Source organism: Ambystoma mexicanum, chromosome 7p, assembly GCF_040938575.1.
Source record: "Ambystoma mexicanum isolate Mex_15411 chromosome 7p, UKY_AmexF1_1, whole genome shotgun sequence".
NCBI lineage: Eukaryota > Metazoa > Chordata > Amphibia > Caudata > Ambystomatidae > Ambystoma > Ambystoma mexicanum.
Window position 1 is genome coordinate 609781666 of NC_090939.1, and position 14158 is coordinate 609795823.

The following is a 14158-nucleotide window of genomic DNA, read 5'->3' on the forward strand; positions in this document are numbered from 1 at the left end:
CCCCCTCCTCCTTTGTCCCCTCTGGCTAAACTCAGCATAACTTCTCCAGGGCGGAACAGCGTCTTGGATTGCCGGGTCTCGTTCCATTTCCAGAGATTAACCTTGAGGGGATAGCAATCCCCTGCCCTCCCCCGCTTCCTATAACCGTCTGTCTCTCCCGTCTCCTGTGGCAGGGCCCTGGGCCGGTGTCCCCTTTGTCTCTCATCGGGGACAGGCCCGTAGCCTGTTGGTCCCAACTGGACCTTTTAATAGGAGTGTCCATTTATCCTGGGGACTTGGATCTTTGCCCCCACTGGGCCCTGCAGGTGCTTGCACCGTGACTTAGGTTCTCCCACCCCCCTCCACTCCCATGGCTTATCTCGGTGGCCTTCATGATCCATTCCCCTGCCTTGTCCTTTCGCCGCCTCCCCCTCCTCTTCGATATTCAAGATCTTGAGGGCCTTCTCCAGTGTGGTGATACGGTGCTGGCGCCATTTCAACCTGAAGACCAGCCCGAAGGGGAATGTCCACCTGTATCTCGTCTGGGCTTCCGTAAGGGCCTTGGTCACTGGTCCCATTTGCCTCCTTTTGAAAGTGTAATTTTGGCCAATTCCTGGACCAGTTCAATAGCCGTGCCATTCACCATGATAGGGGTAGCCTTCCTTGCCGCCTGAAGTATCTGCTCCTTTTGGTCATATCGCTGTAGTGCCATCACCACCTCTCTTCACCTGGCCCCAGGTTCTTCTCAGAGCGGGCCCACGCGGTGGATTCTGTCAATATGGATTTCTCCCCAGTCTCAATGTCCAGCAGTTCTTTAAACACCTGTTGCATTGTTTCCCTGATATCTGCGTTGCTTACACTCTCGGGCAGCCCCTTCACTCGGATGTTCGACCGCCTCGAGCAGTTCTCCAGATCCTCTGCTTGGATTTCTAGATTGTGTGTTGCTACCGTTAGCTGCTCCGCCAGAGGATAAATCATTCGGGTGTCCTCTGTGAGCTCCTGGATGGCGTTCTCATTTGTGTCAACTGTAATGCCCAGTTCTGCAATGTCGCTTTTGAGTTCTTGCAGGGATTGGGCTATTTCTGTGCGTATTAGGCTTAATTGTGTCTGTAGATTGGGAGTCATCTGGTTACTGAATACTTAGAAGCACTGCTGCAGCACCTCGCTTGTGAATTCTTGACCTTGTGGTATAGCTGGGTGTTCCCCTGGTGCTTGTTTCTCTGTCCCTGCCATGTCTTCCTCTTCTGGGGTTTCACCCTCTTTCTTCCAAAGCATTCGGAGGGTCCCTTCCTGCTTTTTGGCATTTTTAGGTCCAGGGGTGCCTTCTTTAGACTCTTTGGGTTTGTTGCACGACATCCTCCGGGGCTGCGGTTGCCTGGATATGACTTTCGTGGGGGGTTCTCCCCTGAGTTCTGTGATGTTCCTGCCCTCTTGGCACTAGTCTGAGGTACTGCGTGGTGGGGGGGTCAGTCGATCCCTTCTTGGGGATGTTCTGTGGTGGTCTAGTAACGGGTGCAATCGTGATTCCCACCACCCAGGGGTCCCATGGCCTCTTCCTATGGTGTGCTTCGTGCTGTCTGTCTCCTGGGTACTTGTCTGTTCCAGTTCCCCTGGTGGTGCTTGGTAATCTGCTCGTGCCCTTGTGGTCCTTTTGTGCCTTATTCATGCCCGCTTTGGGGCTTCTTTCCAGATGAGCGGATGGAGGGGAGGACCAGCGTCTTGTTGTGGAGGACGATGGAATGGTCAGGGGGCTCACCCGCCCCCCCTGCACCTCTCACGAGCCGGTGCTCTGGGGGGATGCCCTCGTTAAATAGGCATGACGCTTTCTTGGCAGCTGGTGTGTGTCTCTGTGGGCCGAGTGCCGCTGCCTACCACTGTTCGGGGGTGGCTCTGCTGGCTGTTTGTCCCGTATTGTAGGCGCTTTGCTGGGTCAGCGTGTGCTTGTGTTGGTTGTCCTAGGTGAGTCCCCCTCACCGGAAGAACTAGTTTGTGTGCTCGCTGGAGCTCCCCGAGGGCTTTCGTGTCCAGTTGAACCGAGGCCCCTAGCACCGCCATACGGCACCCGACCTCCGTGCTTGTACTGGGGTACCTCCCTGCCTTCCGTGGGGTGTCCCGTTGGCGGGGGGATGAAGGCTGCCAAAGGAATTCTGTGGGGACCTGGACGTGGGAGTTAGGTTCACGGGGTGTTCGCCGCCCCCACTCCTTACTTGCTTGGCCGGGACGCTGGGCGTTTCCACTCCTCTACACTGCTGATAAGATGTCCTGCGGGGCGCGCACCTGCCGGACCCGGCAATGCTCTGGCTCTGCAGCCCCATCCCCCTTTCTATCGGGCCTTTGGGGGTCCCCTCTGGCACTTTGTCGTCTCCAGAGTTGGGTGTCGGGCAGGTGCCCCGGCAGCCTGAGGGAGGGGAGAGGCTCCGGCTTCCTCCGCTCCCCCTCCCGCTCTTGATCCGCCGGTGGCACCCGTGCCTGTAACGGAGCCCGTTCCCTCGGCCCCCGCTCCGCCACCTTCAGTTGCGACACTCTGTTCTGAATTTCTATTTAGCTGCGGGCGTTCCCGCGCTGCTTGTATGACATTTTCTGCCTCTGGATCCTTAGTTGGTGCGCTTATTGCTCCTTAATAGGGCCACCAAAATAGAGCAACATATTCACATGATACTCAACGTGGCTTACAAGAATTTACTCTGCTAAAATTTATCACAACCAGCAGTTATTAGCCATAATCCTGGTTAACCATTCCAATTGCTGTAAGTAAATGGGAATCGTACCATGACTGCGACTCCAAAAAGCCGACTGCCCTGTTAGCATTTTAGAGAAAGCGGACTATTACTGTGTCCAAGTGGAACCAGGGTTGCAGGGGCATCCCCAGCTCTCCTTGGTGACAGTAATGGGAGTTGAGGGTTGCATGGGTGTCCCCCGCTTACCATTACGGTAAGCGGGAACAGGAAAAAGAAAAAGGAGACAAATTTAAAAAACGTACCTGCGGCGTCAGCACTGCCCCTCGTAAGTGGGAAGAACCAACGCTGCAGGGGTACAAGGGAGTCGGCGGTGCACACAGAAGTGCGCTGCGGTAAAGATAAGTGGGGTGGGGGTTGCAGTATTGCGTGGGAAAGTGATCTATCTGATCACTGCGTCGTGCCATAATTGGCATCGACATTTTCATCGGCGCAGTTACGGGCGGCGCAGTAATGATAGATTCAGTAAATGTATACTATCCTCATAAAGGAGACAGTAGGCACATTATATTCTGCTAGTAATTAAGGCAGTAAGCACAGCTATATCAAAAATAATAATGAAGCCAGTAGGCTTGCAATCAAAAACATGTTTTTATTACACTTGAAATCATAATTTCACAAAAGAAACTTGTCTGAGCCAACTTGGTATAACATGATGAGTTACTTATACATTATGAATTTTAAATCTGTTTTTGTTCATGTAGTGCAATATCTGTCATATACTGGTACCACTCGGTTTATTTGCAGAGCAAATTGTTCTATGTATCGAGCTGCCATGAATAACAATAAATGGTCCACTTTGCAACAAGTGCCTATAGCTGTCGAAAAGGATTTCAAAACGGATTGGAGGATTCAGCACCTTGTAGTTTGAAAGTCTGTCCAAGATGATGTACTGACATCCTGCAAAGTGGGAAAGTAGTAGTCTTCTGGTCTTGGGAAGCTGTGAGGTGGAAGGGGGACAAATCTGGAACCATTTCCAGTTCCCTTTTCCCTCTCCCTCCAAACTGTGACTGGCCCAATTACAACAGGCCGTCTACAATTTTCAGATTTTCTAGCTGTGAAGCCAGGTCTTGAAGTCATAACGTGAACATGAAGAATGTACAGGTTTTCAAATTTGACATAACTAGCACTTAATAACAGCCATAATCTATGTCACACATTCTGAATTTAAATCTATACAGTGCCAAACGCCGAGCCTGTAGGATTCCAAATATTACAAGTGAACTTGCTTGTTCAGTCTTGGTATTGGATTAGGAGCACTTCAAGTAGAGGTGAATGATTAAGTTAAATAAATCTTCATATTGTGCAATACTTTTCATAAACTGGCTCAATTGGATTAATTAGCAGAATACTGTCCTAGATTGACCAAACTGACACGTATTCCAACCTGTGAAAGGCACAATGGATTTTTGTAACAGACTGGTGGATTAAGCGTCTTGCTGTTTGAAAGCTTGCTTGTATTAGGCTCCTAAAAAGCGTATTTGCTTCTGCCAAAACCCGTCTTTTGTACTCGAATTGTGAGTGTTTTTGCAATGGGATTCTTTTGTCATTGATGGAATTGCTTTCGATATTTTCCATAGGCGGCATCACTTATGATCACCTTCACTTTGGCAGTGTTGTCCTCTGGCAAAACATCAACATCTTGAACGGTTGCCTCTTTGTAAAGCCAACTGGAAAGAGAGAAACTGAATTAGATTTAATTTTCTGGTGGGAAAGAAAAAACGGCTTATTGAAGGCAGTAATGCATTACAGGTCTTTATATCAGTTTTCTAATCCTGCCTTAAAAACGCTGGTGCAACTTTGCGTATTTACCCCACTCTACGTGGGGGAAGAGAGTATTGACAGGAAAGGGGCTACATTGCGTAAGGAATAATGGACGGGTAGAGTGGCAGACCCTTGGTTGAAAATTGGCCAATAAAAAGCGAAATAAAACACAACAGCACACTGGCATTATCGCATTGCTCGGATTAATAAAATACAATAATCTCTAGACCCAATGTTCCCAAAGAAATTACTAATAACTTGAACATACCTTTTGTGCTTTAAATTAAGTTTATTCATGGACTTTATGTAGTTTGTTAGTGCAAATACTTCTATATGAATCAACACAAAATCATGCTTAAAAAATGACATAAAACGTACACACTACATTAATTCTGAAGGAGGATGACCGAAAGAAACAAGACAGGCAGTGAATGTTTTAGACCTGGGGTACAAACCCCGATGAGAATCTTTGATTTCATAGTTACTTGCCGATACACTGCTCCAATTTATGGCATGCCTTGTTCATCCAGACCAGTAAGGATTAATTGCAGGCAGGTTCACGACTCTTAATGGTTCCATGTGTTAATATCCCCGCACAAATATCGCGATACAGGTGCTCTGGGCTGTCCGAGTCCTTTTCTCTGAATAGCAGGGCCTGTGAACTTTTGCCCATGTTGGATACTACAATGTGCTTGACAGAGATTGGGGTATTACAGGTGGACCCCGCATTCTGTAACATTTTGGGGGTGACAATTTCTTTAGAGGAGTTCAAGCACCTGGAAACTAATCATGATGTATATTTGGACCCCTTAACTATAAAGTTCAAAGGATGGGCAAACCTCATTCTGCCGACCTTTGGGAAGATTTTCCTCTCGAAAATGATGGCCAATTCCAGATATATACTTTTTTCTGAACTTTTCTCTGTGGCTGTGCTCACTTTTGTTCTCTTTGGCATGGAGTCCCCAAACTATAAAAATGAGATATGCTGACCAATTAAGGCTCCCATTTGGGTTTTGCAGCTCCAGATACTGAATTTTACTTTCTGGCTGCTAGGCACAATTTGTTTCCTACTGAAGTAGCACTGTTTTTTTTAGTTCGGGATATGGGCGTTGCTTGTGACACCTATAAGCCTAAACTATTGCATTTGAGTACATATAGGGAGAAAATGCCTTTTAGGAGGGACACACAGCGCTTGTAGGTGTTGTTTGGTTACCCACACCCACCCAAATTGACTGCCCATGGCCATGTCAATGCCTATTGCCATTCCCCACCCAGTTCCTGCCCCTCCCCACTCAAACTATGGACTCAAGTGCCTGCGAGTGTTTATAAAGCAGTCTTCTGAGAGTTAAGGACTTAATTGTAAACCTGGTACTAGTATAATAACAATGTAAACCAGGTTCTTCAGCCACTCTATAAGCACTTTGTGTGTCCTTCACTGAAGCCCTGTTAAAAATGAGCATTGACAAAGCCAACAGTTTTGACTTGTTTATAAGTATTAGGCATTTGCCAGGCACTGCTATTAGATGCCCAGATACTCTCACCATTTTGCAGCTGATACCATAAATGGGCAGTTAATACCACTACGGCTATGCCTGGCAAGTGCCTTTCCCGTGCCTATGCAATAGCCCAAACTGTTGCCATTGCCAATGTTTGTTTTTTTTATTCACCCTGTGGCTACCGAGTGTATTGTATGGAATTTATTGTGTTTATATAGTTGAGCCTGGCTACCGAGTGTGAGCCTGTCTGTACCTTTTCTGTTTTCGCTACACTCTTGACTGGAATCTTATGTTAATTTATACTGCGCACCGGGTTTCCGGGCACTCACTTGGCTATGTAAGAAAAGTCGGTAGGGTTGGTTATTAAGGGAGAGTGGGATAGTATAGAGCAGAGGCCCCCAACCTTTTGTGCACAAAGAACAAAATGTGCATATCAAAGGAAATGGTGAACAACATCCATTCTTCTAAATAAATTGACTCTCGGTGGAGAAATGATTGAAAAAATGTAATAAACTTTAGATGGCTAATGGAACATATTAATTTGCAGTACTTAAACATTATCTAGACCATGTGCAATTCTAGCCCAGGAAATTTGCAAAGGGGTTCATTTGGGAGTGCCTAGTAATTAAATGGCGGAGGGCCTTTTACGTTTACACTTTTGTGTAAACTGGTCCCCAATGCCTACTTTTCCTCATTTGGATGGCAAAGGGCAAAAGAGGAGGGTAAAAAGGTGGCATACACACTTGTATGCTGCCCGTTTGCAAGTGGATTCCTATAGAGTCTGCCTGCGTTTTGCAGGTGCAAAAAGCAGACGGACTGCATAGGAATCCCCAGCATTTGTGCCAGCAGGAAAATACATGCTGGCGCAAATGCTGGAGTCTTGCATGGCAGAGAGGAAGCGGCCAGCGGAATCCTAAATTACAATCCGCCCTCCCCTCCTCTACAACGTACAAATTAATGAAAATGGGGCATGACGTGAATAAAGGGTGTAACAGCCTTACGCAAGGCTTTTCCGCCTTTCATATACGTTACGACAAGCTCAACAGGAGCTCTTAAGTGGGTGTTTACAGGAAATGTTCCAAAAATTAAGTGGCAAACTGGCAATTTTTAGACAGATGAGGCCAGTCAAGTTGTTCGAAAATATGGTAGAAGTCAGAAATTACCAGAGGCTTGGGTTCTCGCTCAAAATATTTTCAAGAAATGTAGTGCAACTGTTTAGACAGTAAAATTGGTAAGAAATGTAGCACTAATAGGTGTAATTTGGTGTTATGCACAAAGAATTTAGTGGTAAATGGTGCATTCCTAAGCTTCCCCTTTCCCCCCTGCGCTTGCACAATCTCAATGTCACCTGGCCTAGTAGGATCGTTGTCTCGGTCTTTCCTCGGTTTCCCCTCCCTTGCCTTGAAACACTTGTGTATAGGGGCATTATAAATGCCATCTTGTATCATACAAGACCAGTAATATTGGTCGGAACTGTATGGAAAGTTCCTTTTGCAAATTATCCAAAGAATAAAAAAATGTGATGCACTCGATATGAGAAGAACAAAAAGGTATTATACTGCCAGGGCAGGAAAACATCTATCAGACATTCAAATACTAGTAGAGAAAATGGCTGTTTTAATGGTGCTTACAGAAAGGAAAAAACAACAAATGTTACAAGTTTCTTCGACGATAATTGGCTGGCGTGATTTACAATATAGGCACTTCCAAACATTCTACAACTTCATTGGCCTATTCTAACCACGTGGTAAAAGTGAAGTATCATCTAGTTAGCTCATGTTCAGTGAAATCATTTGCCTTCCCACGCGGCTTGGTTGGACAACAAGGAACAAGTTACTTACCTGTAACTGGTGTTCTCCACCATGGGTCTGGCATGGATTCACATACTCATGAATATTCCCTGTCGTCGGACTGGAAATGCTTGGTTAAAAAAAAAAGAAAGCAGTCTTTTTTTTTTTTATTTGGCATGATTATGGTTTACAATTTTGAAAACCTTTCACCAACAATTTTACAGGTTCATTATGGTCAAATATAGCAGTCAAAGCAGAAGAAAGCAATTTCATAAGAAGTCAACAAGATTAATTAAAATTAATACGAAATTCACTCAGTCTTATTATTTTGTTACACAATTACTTAGTCTTTTCTGAATTAAAAGTAAACATTTTGCCACTGCTAGTATAAGATGTGTTTGTCCACCCTCAATTATCATCCACCACCCGTCCTCTGTAGATCTGCCACAATGTTTCCTCAAAATGTCACCCATCTCCAATTCTCTTTCCACCAACAGCTCAAAACACCTTAAAAGCAGATGTTGAATGGATTCAATCTCGTTTTCCTGGTAGCATAGTCTACAGATGGGTAGGATATTAGCGTAAATATTGCATCCTTAAGAGCGGGTTTGGAAAGATATTCATATAGCGTGCAGCGCATTCAATTTCCGGGGCATATGCCAAAACTCTTCATAGTGTTTATATTCATATAAAGATTCTAGCGTCTCTACCAAGCCATTTTCATACATTTTTTTTTTTTTTTATTCGATCAGGTTCTCGGAGTAAAATTTCTGATGTTTCATTCATATTCTTTAATTACCTCAGGCAGATGCTTTCCCATTCCTTCAAAAGCTTCTCAGACGAATCCTGTAAAGCCTGCTTTAGTACTACAAATCCTCAATTTGGAGATTAGTCTATACATTTTCGATAGAAATATAATGATTTCCATAGAGCTAGTGCTTTAAAGGAAGTCAAAGCTAGCTCTCTTCTGATGACAACCATAGGAATACTCTTTGGCAGACCTAATGCAGTTTTCTAAAATAGGCCTTCGACCTGTAGCCAAATCCCCTCTGGCAGCATGAAAGATGTCTCTGCCCCATATGTCAGAATGGGCGTCACTTTCACTCTAAAGAATTGCACCAATGGCGTCAGCGAGTAACGGCAATATTTTTTTTGTAAAAGTCTTCCTTGAGCCGCTACGTTTTTGCCCTTTTTTTTGGCAATGACTCCATTCTAGGTGCCTCGCATCCGCTTTTATTAATGCATACTCCCAAATAGGTGAATTCTTTCACAATCTCAATTCGTTGCCCCTTGAGTGTCCATGGGAAGGTCTTTTTTCCTCTCGTATTGTTTCCTTTTCCCAAAATCATAACTCTTGATTTCACTGGGTTTATTGTTAATTTATTTTCCTCCAAAAACTTTTGAATCGAGTTTAGCTGGCGCTGCAGACCTCTCGGGTCTGGTCTATTACCACTATATCGTCAGCATACAAGAGTCTACTGACAGGCGTCTTGGCAATTTTTGGAGGAAATGAACATGTACCCCACAAGGCAGAATCAATATCTGCTAAAAAAAAAAGTTGAAAAGTTTGGGTGCCAACAGGCACCCTTGTTTTAGACCTACCTTTGTTGGTATTGCGTCTGTAAGAGCTCCTGATCCATCCAATCTAACCCTGATAGTTGTATCCTGATGGATGTCTCTGCTGTTGTTTAGAATTTGTTTCGGGCATTTCCATCTTTCAAGTTTTGCCCATAGCAGGTTTCTCTCAATAGAGTCAAATGCCTTTGAAAGGTCAATAAATGCCATATAGGTGTAACTACCTTTTTCTTTGCATTGAGTTAGCTTTTAGCAAATTTATCAGAAAGATATTTAGTGGTGTATCAATACCCTTCGCGAACCCCGCTTTCCAGAGATCTACGTGGCCTGCTGCCATTCGCCATTTTGCTAAAGCTTTTAATAGTATTGATCCAAAGATTTTGCCCACCACGTCCAATAAGGCAATCGGCCGGTAATTATCCGGATTAGATCTTAGCCCTTTTTTAAAAATGGGGACCACCACTGCTGATTGATGGATTATAGTCCATGTCGCCGCAGTGTTCTTTGTTAAAATTGTGGCTAGCATTGCTTGGGCATCTTGGATTATAATTGTTTTTTTGTGGCGTTGTAACCAATTATGAAAACTTTGTTTTAACTTGTGGATTTCTTTAGAGGCTTCCCCCACATAACCTTTTTTCCAACGTTGGATATTCTTCTTGTGCATCTTTTGCTTGATTCATATCGCTTTATCCTTGCTATGTCGATGATAGAACTGCGGTTTTCTGGGATTACTTTGCACCTTACTTGCAAATTTCTGGAACAACTGTAGATAATTGATTCTGGAATGATCTTCAGTATCCTGCATATTAATAATTGCCTTAAACAGACAGTGGGAAAGTTTCAGGAGTTTATTAGCACTGATATATAATAGATTTCTTCCTGGATTTACTTCGATGCTATGTACATACTTCTTTAGTTCTACTGAAGCAAGTGCGTGACACGTTAATTTAAGTTGATTGTGACCACTCCTTCGACTTATAACTACCTCCAATGTTTTTAGTATTGCCGACCTATTCGAGGAGACACATATAATACAGTAGTTGATTGCTAGACGCCCCTCTCCATGTTGGTTTGGCCGGAACATCTCCTTTCAAAATACCATTTAAAATTAAACAATCTCTTGACTGAAGCATTTTTCTCCAGGCAATTCCTCTTCTATCTTTAAGTTTTGCAGAGTCAGATTCTTCCAGAATTGGTTCATTGTTCGTGTCTATGCAGGTAAAAGTCAAATCACCCATTAGTATTATCAAAGGATCACTACATTTCAACCTCTCTTCATCTATTAGCTTTGCAATATCATCAACCAAGTTATTATTTCTGTGGTCTGCCGGATTCCAATAAATATTTATCACAAGTGTTCGATTTTCATTCTGACCATAATTTGTGATTTTCATTGTAGCCACCTGAACAAATGGAGTTGGACAATAGGTATACATCAGGGACCAACCTAGACTGTTTTTCACCGCCATTAACAGCCCACTTTTGGGATGGCCCAATTGGTTTTTCACCGCCGGGTTCAATACTACCCAATACCCCTCTATCAAGGGGACCTCAGTGTGCAATACATCTTGAAGGCAAATAATGTCTGCTTTCCTAAGATTACTTCCGTCATCTGAAAAAAGATGTGATGACCCTCTAGTATTCCAGCTCATGAGGGTCCATTCAATCGGACCGATTTGATCCTATTGCTTATGGAGTTTGTCGGCTAGGATGCCCGCCAACCATTTCCAATTTGACTCGTCACCTTCAAGAGGTGATTTCTGTATGGTGAGCTTACTATTTTTATCATCTTTTTACAGACTTTGTTGAACTTTGGCCTTTCCTTGAATCTCCACTGGATCCTGACACCTGTCCTTGTTTGACAATTGGTCCTTCTCCTGTGCTGTTCTTTGTTTATCATCTTGTAAATCAAGAAAATGCAAAACTGCCATTCTAGCAATATTACACCCATCCAATGAAGGTAGTCTCCCTGTAACGCTCACCTGATTCCCACGCAGGCGCGGGTCTTGGCAGGAAGCTGTCTGTGACTCGAAAAGTGATGTGCAGGACTCGATTGGCTTCTGGGGTCGAACCTCTTCGCACTGTGTGTGGGACTCGAAGAGTGAGGTTTCTGCAGGTGAAAGAATATGGGGGTTAATGGTCTGGGTTGTTGAATGTCCCTCTCTCTCTCTCTTCCCAGCTTTTTCGTAGAGCCCCCAGGTCAACGTGCTCACCTTATATAGGTGAATGCTGGGCTCTCCATCTGCGTCTGGTGCAGGGTGCCGTTGCCAGTTCCTTCACTGGTGAAACACAGGCCTCTGGAATTCAGAGGATGGTTACCGTCGTTATCTGCACGAGCGGTGAGTTTCTGGACACCTTTTGTCTTTATAGTCTTTACATGCGTGGCACGTTTATATGCAGACTCTGTATAATGCTTTTCCCTTATGTATTGCAGGGCTCTTGAGATGAAAGATGAAATGAAGCGCCTGGAAGTTCGTAAGTATGGCAAGCGCTCTAACTGTCTCTTTCCTTGCAGCTTAGTTTGTGTTAAAGAGACGCCGGAGTATTCGCAGGCGTCTTATTGCGACGAGCGTGATGGACGTAAGTAAATACCTGCTTAATGTCTTTTCTTTTGCCTTTCAGATGTTGGGTTGCAGGGCCGGAGTCCGCGGAATGCCAGTAAGTTGTTAACGATACTTTGTCTTCACAGGCGGCGATGCAGAACGAAGAAATCCGGAATTCACAGCGTGCCGGTAAGTATGGCAATGCTTTTGTTTTTGCAGGTGGAGATGCAGCGTGAAGAAACGGCCGCAGCCGATGGATCAGGTAAGTAAGCACTGCGTGTAAAGTTTGCGTTGCTAACCTGTTGTTTCTGTTCTTTGCAGGTGCTGATGATGTCTGGATACTGAAATGGTAAGTAGGATTCTTGCAGGTCCAGGATCGGAAGAAGAAAGGCCGGAGCAGACTCGGTGAGCGTTCTGCTGCAGATGCAGAATAACGCGAAGCACGCTTCATCTGTCGGGTGTGGTTTAAATAGCCTTGGAGTGATGAGGCGTCTTCTTCCACGGCCCCGCCTAGTTAAGAAAAGAGTTCCAGTTTCCAGAAGAGTTCCAGTGCTGTATCCAGGGAGTGGAGCTGCCCCACCCAGGTAAGAAAGTAGTTCCTGTTCTCAGATGGCTTCTAAGTGGCTGGTAAGTAAGCAGCATGGTCTGCTGCAGGTAAGTCCACCCAAGCACACCTATTATGAGCCCGGCGCTTCCAGTGCCGGGACCAATGGTTTTGATGAGCCTGCTGCCACCGGCGCCAGGACAAGGTCCAAAAGGTCCCAGTGGGGACCGGCTGGTGCTTAGGATTAGGGGCCTGCTTCCAAGGACTTTGGGCTGGTCCTGGCTCCTTGGAAGCAGTGATCATGACACTCCCTAAGCTCTTCTCCTGGAGGCCATCTTCAAATTAAAATTACACAAGATGCCATTATGAACCCAGAAGAGCCAAGCGGGGAAGGAGGGAGTGTCGCTTGTAAATCCATGCCAGACCCATGCTGGTGAACAACAGTTACAGGCAAGTAACTTGTTCCTTCTCCAGCATGGAGTCTGACATGGATTCACATGCTCATGAATATGATTACATAGCAGTACATATACACAACCACAGGATAATGATAATAATGATGTGTTATTTATATAGCGCCTTAATCCAAAGCACTTTACAGAGCACATATTTACATACAATACAAGAAAAAAACAGGAGGTGACAAGGCTCAACAGAAGCAATACACTTACCCCTGGAACAGACTCACCTCAAACAAACAGGTTTAGCAGCACTGCCTGGTCGACTCTGGACGCCTCCCTGGAATCCCTGTCGACACAGAATCTCGTGGGGGTGTGTGTCGACCTCCACGTAGCAGCCCTGGAAATGTCCAGCAGGGGGACCACAGAGAGAAACGCTATTGTAGCAACAATGGCCTTGGTGGAGTGGGTTCTTGGCCAGCTTGGAAGGGCTCTGTTTACCAGACGATGACAGTGCATGATGCTGCCAGAGAGCCATCTCCCTGGATATGGAGGCTTTCGATAGAGCCTTCCCATGATTCACAGGAACACAATTAACAAAGTTGAGACATCTTCCAGAAAGCCTTTGTGTGTGTCACATAGAACTTTAAGGCACGAGTAACGTCCAGCGGCCTTTCAGCAGGTGAGGAAGGATTCAGAAAAGAAGACTGGAAGCACCAAAGGTTTGTTAAGGTGGAATTCAGAAGGGACCTTTGGGATGAAGGATGGATGTGTTCTCAGCACCACCTTTGTAGCATGTAAGGATAAGGCCTGGATCTCCCCAAATCCACCTGGCTGACGTGATGGCCACCAGGAAAGCGGTCTTCTATCAGAGAAACTTCAGAGAAGCTTGTTGCAATGGTTGGAAAGGATGCCCCAAGAGCCTCATAAGCACCACGTTAAGTTCCCAAGCCGGGGCAGGAGCCTTCACAGGCGGAAAAGTTCTGAAGAGGCCCTTTAGGAACTCCTTTGCTAGCCTGTGCGACCACGGCGATGATCTGTGGCAACAGTGTGTATCGGGAAATGGCAGCCAAATGTACCTTGATGGATGCATGAGCCAGACCTGACTTTGGCAGCGATAGCAGGTATGGTAGAAGTTGTGGAGCTGTAACCTGGAGAGAAACGATCCTTTGGACTCTGCACCATATTGTGAATCGCTTCCATTTGTGGTTGTAACACTGGAACGTAGAAGAATCCCTAGCCTTTGCCAGGACCTTCCTGCAGTCCAGCGGTATGTCACTGTCCAGATTCTAGAGCTGCAGGAGCCAAGCCATGAGGTTCAGTGACGTTGGGTC

The 14158-nt window shown here is 45.3% G+C and overlaps 1 protein-coding gene across 1 annotated transcript in view; it reads right to left on the reverse strand.

Moving 5' to 3' along the window:
* Positions 1-3286: 3286 nt before the first annotated feature.
* The window catches only part of GTPBP6 (GTP binding protein 6 (putative)), a 336155-nt gene continuing 325283 nt past the window's right edge, over positions 3287-14158 (reverse strand). The window contains exon 10 of the mRNA XM_069636625.1: positions 3287-4384. Within this exon, the coding sequence (XP_069492726.1) occupies positions 4261-4384 (124 nt within the window). The 3' untranslated portion in view covers positions 3287-4260. The remainder of the gene's footprint in view (positions 4385-14158) is intronic.